Below are 15,545 nucleotides of genomic sequence, written 5' to 3'. Positions count from 1 at the left end.
TCTTCCCAGCTATTCGAAGGCAACTGAACAGTCCTCTCACCAACTAGAGAGCAGTCCTGACCTACCATCTACCTCATTGGAGACTCTTGGACTATCTTTCATTGGGCTTTACTGGACATTATCTTGCACTAAACATTATACCCTTTATCCTGCATCTGCACACTGTGGGCAGCTTGATTGTAATCATGTATAGTCTTTCCTCTGACTGGACAGCACGCAATTAAAAAGCTTTTCACAGCACCTGGTTACACGTGATAATAAACTAAATTAAACTAACTAGAGCAACAAACCGCTGGAGGAACTCAGCTAGTCAAGCAACATCTGTGGAAGCAAAAGGATCGTTAACATATTGGGTCAAAACACTGATCATTCCTTTGCTTCCACAGATGCTGCTTGACCTGCTGAGGTCCTCCAGCAGTTTGCTTTTTCTTAATAAAACTACGCCGTTGCCCAAATCAAAAAATATTTTAAAATGTTTTAAAATGCTTTTCCAATTGAACCAAGAGGCTTGGTATAATTATTTAAAATGCTTCGTGCACTTCATTGTAATTGCCTTCTGAATGTCAGTAATTATAGTAAAACTCACCATGCGCTTTAAATAGCTAAGATGAGTTTTCTGCGAATAGCACTAGTGAAGACTATCCTTGAATCATGTCCCTTAACCATAGAAACATCTTTCAGCAATGTTTTTGATTCTGATTTAGGAACAGTTTTAAAGGATTTAAAGAATTTAGTGTGTGCACATCTATCTATTACTAAAATTCTTTGCTTGTGTGTATGTGTGCGCCATAACTTTTGTGATTCGTACAGCCAAAATGGTACACCCTAGCGCCACAATGTTTGGCCCACGTTACTCACCATTAATCTGGGCATAATATGTAACAACTCTCATTCATATTGAAGCTACAATTTTAAAGCTAGAGAGATTTTAAAGTTTAAAAATTTCCTTTCTAACCCATTTCTTGAAGGTCTTCAGTATGTGACGTCACATTGGGACCCGTGCAACTGTGAGAGATGAGCTCGCGCTCTCCCCCCCCCCCCCCCCCCCCCCGCTGGTATTCAGCGTGTGACGTCACAATGGGACCCGCACGTCCTCAAGAGATGAGCTCGCTCTTCCCCCTCCCGAAGACCATTAACTAATGTGCACCCCCCCCGGAAGGAACGCCGCCCATCCCGGAAGATCGGGCAGCGCTGACCGCCGGGAGGTGCAGTCGCCTATCCTGCTCCGAGGGGGGAGGGGGGGAGCGGCACCCACCCGACTGACGGGAGTACCGTGCTCAATGGCTTCCTCTCCCCTTTCCACTGCCCCCTGGCACGCCCCCAACCCCGGAGGAACTTTAAGCAACCAAACAAACGGGGGGGCCGGGGGCGCCCGAGTGACGGCATTGGCCGATGGGGGGGGGGGAGGGGGGAAGGGGAGGGGAGGGGAGGAGAGGGGAGGGGGTGACAACAGCATCAGGGAAGGGGGGAGGAGGAGGGGGGAGGGGGGATGAGGAAACATAGAAACATAGAAAATAGGTGCAGGAGTAGGCCATTCGGCCCTTCGAGCCTGCACCGCCATTCAATATGATCATGGCTGATCATTCAGCTCAGTAACCTGTACCTGCCTTCTCTCCATACCCCCTGATCCCTTTAGCCACAAGGGCCACATCTAACTCCCTCTTAAATATAGCCAATGAACTGGCCTCAACTACCTTCTGTGGCAGAGAATTCCACAGACTCACCACTCTCTGTGTGAAGAAATGTTTTCTCATCTCGGTCCTAAAAGACTTCCCCCTTATCCTTAAGCTGTGACCCCTGGTTCTGGACTCCCCCAACATCGGGAACAATCTTCCCGCATCTAGCCTCTCCAACCCCTTAAGAATTTTATATGTTTTATTATTTTATAATTTTATAGGAAGGGGAGGGGGAGGAGGAGGGGAGAGGGGGGAGGAGGAGGGGAGAGGGGGAGGGGGAGGAGGAGGAGGGGGTGGAGGGGGAGGAGGAGAAGTGCGGTGGAGGAGGAGGGGGAGGAGGAAGATGGGGAGAGGGTAGGAGAAGGAGGGGGGGAGGAGGGGGGGAGGAGAAGGAGGGGGGAGTAGGAGGGGGAGGAGAGGGGGAGGGGTTGGTGAGGAGGGGGGATGGTGGGGGTGGGGATGGAGTGGGTGAGGGGGATATGGGGTGAGGAGGAGGGGGGATGGAGTGGGTCAGGGGGGTAGGGGGAGGAGGAGGGGGTCGAGTAGGTGAGGGGGGAGGAGGAGGGCGATCGAGTAGATGGGGAATGAGGGTGGGGGTGAGGAGGAGGAGGAGGAGGGGGATGGGAGGAGAAGGGGGGTCGAGTGGGTGAGGGGGGGATGGGGTGGGGGGGAGAAGGAGGAGGGGGGATGGAGGGGGGGTGGGTGGGGGGAGGAGGATGGGGGTATGGAGTGGGTGAGGGGGGATGGACTGGGTGAGGGGATGGGGCGGGGGGAGGAGGAGGGGATGGAGAGGGTGAGGGAGGGGGGTGGGGTGGGAGGAGGAGGGATGCAGTGAATGAGGGGGAGATGGTGGTGAGGGAGGAGGAGGAGGGGGGATGGACTGGGTGAGGGGGGATGGACTGGGTGAGGGGATGGGGCGGGGGGAGGAGGGGGATGGAGAGGGTGAGGGAGGGGGGTGGGGTGGGAGGAGGAGGGGGATGGAGTGGGTGAGGGGGTAGGGGAGAGGAGGAGGGGGGATGGACTGGGTATGGGGGGATGGACTGGGTGAGGGGGGATGGACTGGGTGAGGGGGGATAGAGTGGGTGAGGGGGGGTGGGGTGGGAGGAGGAGGGGGATGGAGTGGATGACAGGGAGGGGTGTGGAGTGGGGGAAGATGGAGTTGGTGAGGGTGGGAGGGGGGATGGAGTGGGTCAATGGGGGGGAGGGAGCATGGAGTGGGTGAGGGAGGTGGGGTGGAGTGGGGGAGGGAGAGGGGTGGAGTTGGGGGGGGGGGGGAATGGGGGGAGGGTGGGCGTCCTATTTATGTACCTGTCAAAGAGTCATACAGCACAAAACCAGGTCTTTCGGCCCACATTCCACTATAGCCTTCCTATATCTGTCCCGATATCTTTGGAAGTATTTATTAGAATGGAAGCAGAGATGAAAAAGTCATTAGATAGAGAGACAGAAGAAGCTGGGATTGGTATCCTTATGGGAGAGAGAGTTGGGAGATTTGATGTAAATGCAGCTACAATGGCTTTGGTCTGAACCATATCATTCTATAAACCAACAATAAATAAGCAACTGCACTCAGACCATAATTGTTTTAGAATGAGAGGATAAGGAAATGCTCAATAGCTTCCTCTTGTTGTGTTATGAAACAAGTGCAGAGTGTAAAAGCATAACAAATCTACATGAATCAGCAGGTATAGGAACAGAAAATAGATTACTATAAACTAAAAAAAATGGGAGAGATGGTAACATTTTGAAATTAAGTGAGAAACTCAGTTTGAGAATCATCGGTGATCGGGTTGGTGGTGTTGTGGAAACAGCAACAAAATACCATGGTCTAGAACTTCCTCAACACTTGCAGAGAGAAGTTAAACGATCATAGCATGCCTGACCAGCAATCATTTTGGTCACGAGGCTGGTGATTAGAAATTCAATAGCACCAGATATTCAAGATCAGTCTCAGTTTGGTCACGTGCACCGAGGTACAGTGAAAAGTTTTTGTTGCGTGCTAACCAGTCAGCGGAAAGACAGTATATGATAACAATCGAGCCATTCTCAGGGTACAGATACATTACAAGGGAATGATGTTTGATGCAAGACAAAGCCAGTAAAATCCGATCAAAAATAGTCCGAGGGTCACCAATGAGGTAGATAGTCGTTCAAGACTGCTCTCTCGTTGTGGTAGGGTGGTTCAGTTGCCTGACACCAGCTGGATAGAAGCTGTCCCTGAACATCTTGGACATTGGGGTGGGAGCTGCTTTACGTCCTCGTCGTCCACCCTGGATAGTTCTACAGAACTGGCAAAATTTGCAGCAAAGCGTCAACTACGGTACTCTGAAGCACCAATTGCCACTTTTGATTGTTGTAGTTGACATACGAAAGAAAGAATCTTGGACATTACTGAATCAGTTTTGCATAAAATAAGACTTCTCAGGCATTCTCTGTGCCATTGCAGAGTTGGAAACGATACTGATCGTATCCTGCGTCATGGTCAGGGCACATCTGTGCATATCTGGGAACCTCTGTACATGATGCGATAGATGCACGGAGGAACAAGGAATGAAAATTGCATAAATTGCATAAATCACCAATATTCATAATCTCATACATTTTATTTTTTATAGAAATTGAATTGCATAGCACATAAAAACACGGCATTACACAGCCTAAATTTTAGATACTTTGAGCTTTATAATGAGAACTTAAAGTTATGTGAAGTTAATAGCTCTATTATTTATGGTAGGCAAATATAAGGATATAGTGGGACAGAAGATCTATGCTGAAAGTGAAAAATGCAATGAAATGCAAGAGAAATGGTTTGTAGAAAATACATGACAATAATGGTACACATTGGTACATTTCCTCATATTTTTCAGGAAATAAATTTTACTGTTTTTGTGCTCATGCTGGAAATTTGTATAAATTTCCCATTGTATGTTATACATTACTTTTTACAGTTGAGCATTTGAATACATAAAATAAATGATGCAACAACAGTTGGTCCTAATGCAATTTTAGAGCTGCTTGCTTTCCTGTGCGGCTAATAATACAAACATATGAGTTATTATAACTTTATAACTGGGTCAGATCAAAGCTCAACATTCTTGCAACTATTATTTGAATCCACAGGTTCATTTAGTGCATATCAATGAAATAATTTCTTGATGAGATTTGGATTTAAAATATATGGTGAGGTCTCATTCTGGATTGAGGTCACTAAGGTCGACAACTATGAATGTTAAAAAAATACACACTTCTTGTTGTAAAGAAAAATGGTCTAAAACTGGAAATGCCCATAGCAAATGACATAGGTACAAGATAATTAGGAAAATAACTGCAGATTCTGGTTCAAATTGAAGGTAGACACAAAATGCTGGAGTAACTCAGCGGGTCAGGCAGCATCTCAGGAGAGAAGGAATGGGTGACGTTTCGGGTCGAGAAGGCTGCAGAAGGGTCTCGACCCGAAACATCACCCATTCCTTCTCTCCTGAGATGCTGCCTGACCCGCTGAGTTATTCCAGCACTTTGTGTCTACCTTCAATAGGTACAGAAAATTGATTGATTTTAAGATACGGCCTACAGAGCCCACGCCGACACTTGATCAACTGTTCACGCTGGTTCTGTTATCCCACTTTCTCATCCACTCCCTGCACAGGAGAGGCAATTTACAGAGGCCAATTAACCTACACAACTGCACGTCTTTGGGATGTGGGAGGAAATCGGAGTACTTGGCGGCAACCCACGCAGGGAAAGGGAGAACGTGCAAACTCCACACAGACAGCACCCGAGGTCAGGATGGAAGCCGAATCTCTGGAACTCTACCAGCTGCGCCACTGTGCAATCAGGTAAGAATGGAAAGAGCTTCATTTTTCAAACACTACTGTGAAATGCATCCATCCAGCCTATAGACAATGTATCATGAAATCAGAGTACTTTGCATGAATATTAATAGAGACCACCATCCAGTATCTAGATGAAAATTCAGTATTCTACAAAAATACATGAGATTGGGTACTTTCTACAAATCCTTAAAGTAATTAAAGTAATTAATTAGCAAGTTTAATGCAGGTAATTCAATTGCTTTCATACTGAAAATGCAAAGTAGCGATGAAACTCAATCCAACTGAATGTATGACACTGCAATGTGAGGAACTGATAAATTGCTTTGCAATTGGACATGAAAAGTTAATATCGGATACTAGAACAACTTTTTGATTCTGGCTTTACTTAGAATATTATATATCAATAATTTATTCTGTGTTTACTTTTGATGTAAGTGCAGTTTTTACCTTCCGGTTTGATGCCAAATTGCCGGATGCCAAACGGTGAGTCTCCCAATCTCTTGCCTGAAAATTGTCCGCCAAGTGAGGTCATGATAAAACAGAGAGTGAAAAATCCAATGCCAGCCACGAATAACCTGGAACGGAGCAAAAAGTGTGTTACACTACAACATACGTTCAAGGCTGACAATTCCATTAGTTTAAGATAGACACAAAATGCTGGAGTAACTCAGCAGGATAGGCAGCATCTCTGGATAGGTTATGCAACAAGTGTTCTTTAGACTCTGAAGAAGGGTCTCGACCTGAAACGACACCCATTCTTTCTATCCAGAGCTCTGGATAGAAAGAATGGGTGTCGTTTCAGGTCGAGAACTAGTGTGAATGGGTGATCAATAGTCAGTGTGGACTTGGTGGGCTGAAGTGCCTATTTTTATGCTGTGTCCCTCAACCACACTGAACTATACTAAACTTATGGAATGTGAGGGAATGAACTGCAGATGCTGGTTTACACTCCAGCATTTTGTGTCTATCTTCAGTGTAAACCAGCATCTGCAGTTCATTCCCTCACATTCCATAAGTTTAGTATAGTTCAGTGTGGTTGAGGGACACAGCATAAAAATAGGCACTTCAGCCCACCAAGTCCACACTGACCATTGATCACCCATTCACACTAGTTCTACGTTATCCCACTTTCTCATCCACTCCCAACACAATAAGGAAAGTCTGTAGGCCAATCACGTATTTGGGATGTGAGAGGAAACCAAAGCACCTGGAGGAAACCCAGAGGAAACCCACACTGTCACGGGGAGAACATGCAACCTCCACACTGACAACATACAAGTTCAGGATTGAACCCGGGTCTCACCTCTTCCAGCTGTGCCAGTGTGTCGCCCAAATTATTTTCTGCAATTACTGGAAATGCAGAGTTGTGTATGTTGTGCAACTGGTTTTATGTCACAAAAAGGTTTACAATTCTGTTTAATTAATGTAAGTACATTTATTATTTGTTTAAATGTTACTCAATTCCAGAAGTAGGTTCGTAAATAGTTGAATCCCATAATATTGATGTATCGTCTACAATTAAATGGTCAGCCATTTAGAACAATGCTGAGACTTTCTATCCTGAATTTCCTCGTGAAGAGCGCAGTAACTCTTTGGAACTCTCTACTCAAGAGGTCTGTGGAGACTCTGTCCCACAGCAGAATCAAGAATGAGATCAGTGGATTTTTGGATATTGAGATATGAAGATAGTTTAGTTTAGTTTAGCTTAGATATACAGCGTGGAAACAGGCCCTTTGGCCCACCGAGTCCACGCTGACCGACAATCACCCCATACACTAGATCTATCCCACACACTAGGGACAATTTATAGAGGTCAATTAACCTACGTCTTTGGAAAGTGGGAGGAAACCGGAGCACCCGGAGAAAACCCACACGGTCACAGGGAGAACATACAAACTCTGTACAGACAGCACCCGAGGTCAGGATTTGGCACTGTAAGGCAGCAACTCAACCAATGTGCCACCCTTAAAGTAAAAAAGGAATTTATGCAAGGAGCTGGCATTAAGGTAAAATATTGAAAGGCAGGGCAGGCATAATGAGCCATATGGCTAATTCCTATATCTTCTGTTAAATGGGACACTGTTTCACTCCATTTTCTTCATGCATTAAAGAAATTTACATTGAAATTCTGCTAACTATACAGATACAATGAATCCGAAAGAGTTGAACAACATGTCAGGGGACACAACTGTTATTTTTACCAGGTTGCAAGAAATCACACTTTTTTCATTTCAAATTCGAGGGATAAAGGAACAATGCCACTTTTGTTCAATCGGGCCTTGAGCATTGTATCCTTCCAGCCTAACCCTTCATTTTATTTTTCTCAGACATGAGAGAAAGTGAGTGAATAATTTAAAACATGAGAGGCATTGTGTAGAAGCACATCAGCTATGCTAGACTTATCCTTAGGTAGGCATAGTAACAGCTATAACTGTGACCCTATTACCTTTGTCAAAGTACCAAAAACGGGTAGTGAAATAAGATCATGTTCAGGTCTTAAAGAACATGGCAGTATAGGGTACCTAGAACTGTGGGCCAGAAATAGATAAAGCAGCACATTGTCCTGTTTACATTCATCTGCTCAAGAACATTTTTCCTCAAGACAGTGAATTCTCTCAGTTACAATTCTTAATTTGTAGTATTATCCGCATGGGGCAAGTCCATACATGGGGCATGGGGATTACAGCACAGATACAGGCCCTTCACCAACAATATCCATGCCAAACATAATGCCAAGATAAACTGAACTCCTTTGCCTGTATGTGATCCATATTCCTCCATTCCATGCATACCCCTTTGCCTATGAAAAAACCTCTAAACGCCACTGTCATATCAACCTCCATCATCACCTCTGACAGCGCGTTCGAAGCACCCATCACTCTCTGTATAAAAAAGCCTGCCCCACATATCTCCTTTAAACCTCGCCCCTTTCTCCCTAAACCTATGCCCTCTAGTATTTGACATTCCTACTCTGGGAAGAAGGGTCAGCACATTCTATCATTCTGCACATTTGCAAACAATGAAATAGTATACAAAATAAAATCAAAACATTGTTAAACTTAAACCTTATATTAATATGGAAAAGTAGATATATCTGGTAAAATGACTCTAATGCCTATTATTTTCAATTCTCTCCACAGTCACAGAGTCACAGAGTAATACAGTGTGGAAACAGGCCCTTCAGCCCAACTTGCCCACACCGGCCAACAATGTCCCAGCTACACTAGTCCCACCTGCCTGCGCTTGGCCCATATCTCTCCAAAACTGTCCTATCCATGTACCTGTCTAACTGTTTCTTACACGACGGGATAGTCCAAGACTCAACTACTTCCTCTGGCAGCTTGTTCCATACACCCACCACCCTTTGTGTGAAAAAGTTACCCCTCAGATTCCTATTAAATGTTTTCCCCTTCAACTTAAACCTATGTCCTCTGGTCCTCGAATCCCTACTCTGGGCAAGAGACTCTGTGCATCTACCTGATCTATTCCTCTCATGATTTTAAAGGTGAATACAAATAAAATATAAAGGTAGGAGAGGCAATAAGTATTGAATTTTCCATTTCCCCTGTCTAGTTTAGTTTAGTTTGGAGATACAGTACGGAAACTCCTAATGGACTAAATGCTATATGTAAGTAACAATCTACTACTTTGCAAAGTTAACCAATTTAAGGAACAATTCTAGTTTATTCCTACTAATAACAAATAAATAATAACCTTTTTTAAATTTAGAGTGATAAAATAAAGTAGAAATGCATCCTTGGTCACTTGTACCTAACATATATACACAGAAGCAGGATATAATGTTCACCACTGCCTCACTCATTGATGTGTATATTTAGTACAGGTAGCCAAAGACAACCTACAGAATTTAGGTGTGGACATCTTATACCGTTATGTTGATTTTTTTAAATGATACATTTAATCGTCAAGCAAACTTGTGATCCCTCTCCCTATTTTATTGGATATATGTTTAACAATATCATTGTTTTTAAAAAAGCACCCCTTCAAAAAAAAATCAAACTCTGGAATATGTTGTTGAAAAACAAATAATATCCCATAATGGGAAAGTGAATGATACTAAAGTGACTATCCAACTCTCTTGCTTTTGCTTTTCCAGTCAGCACTCCACAGCTCATCTGTCATTACTTGAATGTAACTTTTGAAGAGATGAAAACATATGGAGAAACTAGTCTCATGCGATAGACGCAAGCTGGAGTAACTCAGCGAGTAACTCAGCGGATCAGGCACCTCTGGAGAAAAAGGATGGGTGATGGTGCGGGTCGGAACACTTCTTCCGACCCAACCTGAAATGTTACCCATCCTTTTTCTCCCGAGATACTGCTTGACCTGCTGAGGTTACTCCAGTACCTTGTGTCTATCTTCGGAATAAACAAGCATCTACAGTTCTTTGTTTCTACAACTAGTCTCATGTGATTCTCTTCGACTTGTTTACATCTTAGTTCAACATTCAATAGAAAGCCTATCTAGTTCTGGATAATCTCAGAGCACAACTGAAGCAAGCCCCACAGAATTTGCCATCATCAAGCTGTTTTCCGTTTAAAATGAAAAGCCTAAAGATATATATAGTGCCCTACAGATCCATAACAGGTACAATGAGAATGCAGTACAAGCTTAACTTTACACAAACCTGGAACACAAGAATTCTACTGGGGTCTGATCAATCATCTGTAAATAATGCAAAATAATTAAAATATTTATTTTTAAAATTAAAAAGAGACACTTACCTGAAAGGCCGCAAGGTCACCAGGAACCTTCGCACCATTATTTTACTATCCGAGTTTGTAGAATTTTTTGAAAACAAGTACATCTTTATCTGAGAAAAATAAATATTATCCTCTAATATAAATATTTCCAGTGCAAAATGAGTTCGTTTTTTTATCTTAGACTTTGATTATGGTACATATTTCGAAGAATTCAGGAAACTATTCAAGTCTGAGCACAAAAAAATCCATCTGTAACTTTTGACTCGCTGGATTTAGAACCAATCTGCCAGGATTTCCATCTGCACTGTGAGTCTTTGTTCAGGCTGAAGTAACGCTGCTCCCAGCTTTATGGTGACATTTTCAGGGACTAATGATGAATGCAAGATACTGGAGATATCCCACAATTATCAGGTAAAGATGAGTCAAGGAGACTGCAGGTAAAACGCACCTTAGTTGCTTGAAGGTTGACTCCTCTCATGATCAGGTCTTGCTGCTATTCAGAGCCATATGACTGTTCCACTGACACACTTAGGCAGGGCATCCTCAGAGTCCCCGAGGTAAGAATCATTTTACTCAGCCGCCAGATGCAATAGAAGCAGCTACCAACAACCCTCGGCTTCAACCTTTCGGACAGATGATTAGGGTAGGAGATAAGAAGCTGACTGACAGATCATAATCCAACCAGGATAGCTAGAATGCATTAGCCTCTCTATCATAACTGCTTTATTTCCTACACAAACCATGAGCTGCTAGATTATCTCGATGCAAAAATAGTGTTATAGCAACACCTAGTGTTCTGATGATGTTGTTCCGGCGCATTCATTCACTTTGTTTTTTAACAATAACTATATTGGCAAAGTATATTTTTTAATATTTTCAACTGTGCTAAAATTCTAAAATTTGCACGAAAATTATGCCATGAATGTTGATTGCAAAAATTTCAAAATGATATAATGTGAAAATGATCATTCATACTTTAGGCAAAATCATATCTTCTATTCTTTGGACAATAAAAATATTTTGCTGCAGTCATAAAATTATTATGTTTTTCTAAGGACAGATCATTTGAATCCATTCAAATGTTATTACCTGAAATTATGATTCATGTTCACCCCCATTGATATTTCAATTATGTTTTTACTTAAAATGGAGAATATAAAATGATCCTTCAAATAACTGGTCTCTGTCCCAAGACAATTATGTTGTGGCTAAAGTAATGAATACAATTTACACCATTTTATGTGACCGTATTCTCAGCTGTTAAGGAAGCTTAAAGGATTGCAGAAAATAGTTACATTTATACTCTAAACTTGGATTTACGGTTAGATTTATTATTGTCACATGTACCGAGGTACGGTGCATGCCATTTAATCGGGTCAGATGGAGCCGGATACATAAATACAATCAAGCCAAACTCAGGTACAATAGGTAGAGCTAAGGGAGAGATACAGAATTCAAAATTTAGGTTTCACCATGATTGTTCATTTCTTAGCTCATGTTAAGCTATCTATGAATAAGAAGCAACACCTTATCTTGTCTGCCGCTATCCCTGTAAACAAGTGCATCCTGTTTTCAGGTGTCTAATTTTGGAGTCACAGTTAATGGGAAAATAAATGACGTCTAATTTTCCATTGTATTGCAAGTTTTCATTCTACCTAGTTTATGCAAAGCTGCTGTTAGGCTGAGAAAGTTGTTGAGCTTCAAAAATAAGTCTCAACATTTCAATTTTTGGGGGGTTAACAAAAAGAGCTTGTTCATGCTCTTTTGTCTTCATATACAGAGAGGGATTATTGATGAATTTTGAGGAAACTGTTCTTTCATTAAATGGGTCTCCAGAAATGTAAAATACAAGCAGTGAAATTCAGTCATTTATCAATTCTTAAATGATGGCATCTGTTTCTTAATAAGGAGAGGAGTTTTGGTTTTGCAAGCAAACTTTTTGCTTTGCAACAGCATGTCTGCTTGACAAAGCGTGGAGAAAATACCCCTTTAATGAAGGCGATTTGAATTCCTGCTTAGCAGGTGCTTTAGATGTGGAAGGCCACAGATACAAGCCAAGTGGAAGGAAGAGACAATGAAAATAAAAGCAAGTATGTCATATATGGGAGCACATTGTATAATGTTTTTCAAGGAATGTCCTTTAAAAGCGTGCTTGCTCTTTCCCCGTGTGAGACATGACTGGATAGGAAATATTCCTTTCCCTTGTCTTCAAAAAGAAAACGCAGAAACCATCGATTTGCTGCATTCTTCCATACAAACTAAAACATGGCATACACTTCCAGTTGAGCTAATGGGAAGACCTTGGAGATATGGAAGGTTTTTTTTTTTCAAAATTGGGGGTGGCCAAATCCTATGGTGGAATTTGGTTACCAATTTTCTTAGACTGTGCTGGAGTCTCCCAGGATAAGGCTTGTTTATTGTCATTGCTAGCAACCCAAACGTTACATTAGTGCTCTCTCCAAGTGCTGCCCATAACCAGCTTGGTGACATTCCAGCAGAGACAAAAGAAACTGCAGATGCTGGAATCTTGAACAAAGCAAAAGGGCTGGAGGAAGTCAGCGCGTCAGACAGCATCTGTGAAGGAAAGAGACAGAGGACCTTTCGGGTTGGAACCTTTTTTCAGATTGATCTGTGTGGAGAGAAAATTGGAAAAGTGAAATAGAGTTAGGTCAAAACATGGCGAGTGATAGGTGGGTACAGGTGAAGAGAGTTTATTTGGCAGATGGATGGAAGGAGTAACAACGGCTAGAGGTGAAAAGGAGACAAAAGGGTGTCGGACAAGGAGAGGAGTGAAATGTAAAGCTGGAGGAGGTTGAATAAAGTTAAAAGGGATGAGGGGGATGGAAAGGCAATCAGGGAATTTGGGACAATGGAGGGGAAAGGAGTGGGGTAGCATTCGAGCAGAGCTGCTTTTCAGGAAACTTTTGGGAGAGGAGTGAGAGTGGGTGGGAGAGGCAGAGAGAGAAGTGAATGTTGTGCACACAGTTGTTTGCTTCAACTCAAGTTGAGTGTATTGTCAGACTAACATGTAGCTGTTCCTAAACCTGGTGGTGTGAGATGTCAAGACTAACATGTATAGGCACAATGAAAATCTCCCTTGCAGCTGCATCACAGATTAGTAGACTCAGAAAATGCACCATAACATTAATTATACATAAATTTTACAAGACAGTGAAACTAAAAATTGAGTTTTTTGCATAGTCATTAGTGCAAAAACAAAACACAATTAGAAAACAAGTCCATAGTAATGCAAGAGGTAGTCCATAGTATAGAAGGAACTGCAGATGCTGGCTTACACCGAAGATAGTCACAAAATGCTGGCGTAACTCAGCGGAACAGGCAGCATCTCTGGATAAAGGAATGCATGACGTTTCGGGTTGAGGTAGTCCATAGTGTTCCATTGCCAAGGTAGAGTAGAGTTAATAGACCCTAGTCAAGTGGGTAGGTAGGGTTGTGCAGATCCATTCCAGAACCTGTTGGTTGTGGGAATGTAGCTGTTCCTAAACCTGGTGGTGTGAGATGTCAGGCTCCTGTACCTCCTGGCCGAGGGCAGCAGCGAGAAGATGGTGGGGATCATAGATGTCGCCTTCTTGAGGCATCGCCTCATGTCGATGTTTTTGATGATGGGGAGGGCGGTGCCTGTGATGGACTGGGCTGAGTCCACCACTCTCTGGAGGCTCTGCATTCCTGTGTGTTAGAACTGCTGTACCAGGCCATAATCCAACCAGTCAGGATACTTTCTATAATGAATCTGTGAAAGTTTGTTAGAATATTTAGTGATGTTCCAAATCAGTTAAATCTTTAAACTTCCAGGAAAGTAGAGGCTCTGGCATGCCTTCTTAATGATTACATTAATGTGCTGGGGCCAAAATAGGTGATCTGAGACATAAGCAGCCAGGAATTTGAAGCTGCTAACTCTCTCTACTGCTGACCCACCAATCGAACTGGCACGTGGACTTCCAACTTACCCTTTCTGAAGTCAACAATTAGCCCATTGGTTTTGTTGACATTGAGCGAGTGCTTGTTCTATCTCTCCCCTGTATGCTGATCCATCACTGCCCTGTCGGCAAATCAATAGATAGCTTTAGAGTTCTAAGATGAATTCCATTTCTATACACCCACATTTACCTAATATAACTCCCTAGATACAATACAATACAATACATCTTTATTGTCATTGTACAGGTGAACAACGAGATTGGGAATGCGACTTCCATTCGATGCAATACATTAATCAGCTAATCAACAGAAATTTAGACAACCCAGAGAAACAAAATTAGAAACAGTTAAAACAGTATAAAGTGCAAATAGGTCTGTGCCGGGTCGATGTGCGACGTGACCATCCGAAGGAGACAGTTCATGGGCGGGCACTCAGCAGGACCGGTTCAGAGCAGCTATGGCTCTGGGGATGAAACTGTTCCTAAGTCTGGAGGTGCGGGTGTAGAAGGTCTTGTAACGTCTGCCGGATGGTAGAAGTTCGAACAGACTATTGCAAGGGTGTGAGGAATCTTTATGAATGCTGGTGGCTTTCCTGAGGCATCGTGTATTGTAGATGCCCTCCAAGGTGGAAGCTGCGTCCCGATAATCTTCTGAGCTCTGTAGATTACCTGCTGAAGAACTCTCCTCTCCGCCTCCGTGCAGCTGAGACACCACACAGAGATGCCATGCATTAGGATGCTCTCTGTGGTGCAGTGGTAGAAGGTCGTCAGCAGCTTTTGGGGCAGACCAGTCTTTTTCAGTGTTTTTAGGAAAAACAGTCGTTGCTGTGCCTTCTTGACCAGCGCAGCGGTGTTAGTGGACCATGTGAGGTCCTCCGAAATGTGTGTGACCAGAAACCTGAAGCTGGACACTCTCTCCACACTGTCCCCGTTGATAAAGATCGGAGTGTATTCCCCACTATGTGGCCTTCTGAAGTTGATCATCAGCTCCTTGGTCATAGAGGTGTTTAGGGACAGGTTGTTATCTGAGCACCAGTCCGCCAGGTTCTGCACCTCCACCTCAGATAGTGTGATTATGTTCTATTTTGTTTATAGGTTGAGATAGAAACAGTCATGGCTGACCCTGATCTCTCACTGCATGAAAATGGGACCCATCCACCAGGAAGTAAGCTTGTCAAAATAATTTATGTCTAACAGTCTAGATGCTGAGCACCAAAGGTCAGCAAAACACCAGTTAAACATGCAATCATTACGATTTTGAGTTGGAATGCAATAGCATTACTATTGATTATCAGTGTAATTTTAGTAAGTTACCCTTCACATCTAGTGAAATCTAATTTTCTCACCTTAATTTTCTCCTGTTTTTCCCTCAAG

At 43.1% G+C, this 15,545-nt stretch overlaps 1 protein-coding gene across 1 annotated transcript in view; it reads right to left on the bottom strand.

Annotated features, from left to right (window-relative positions):
• Positions 1 to 10,923, bottom strand: part of mgat5b (alpha-1,6-mannosylglycoprotein 6-beta-N-acetylglucosaminyltransferase B) — a 500,752-nt gene extending 489,829 nt beyond the window's left edge. The window contains 2 exon segments of the mRNA XM_078401040.1: positions 5,957 to 6,084; positions 10,255 to 10,923. Coding sequence (XP_078257166.1) covers positions 5,957 to 6,084; positions 10,255 to 10,337 — 211 coding nt within the window. The 5' untranslated portion in view covers positions 10,338 to 10,923.
• Positions 10,924 to 15,545: the final 4,622 nt, after the last annotated feature.

Source organism: Rhinoraja longicauda, chromosome 6, assembly GCF_053455715.1.
Source record: "Rhinoraja longicauda isolate Sanriku21f chromosome 6, sRhiLon1.1, whole genome shotgun sequence".
Taxonomy (NCBI): Eukaryota; Metazoa; Chordata; class Chondrichthyes; order Rajiformes; family Arhynchobatidae; genus Rhinoraja; species Rhinoraja longicauda.
The sequence above is the reverse complement of the archived record's forward strand: the minus strand, read 5'-3'. Positions and strand labels throughout refer to the sequence as shown.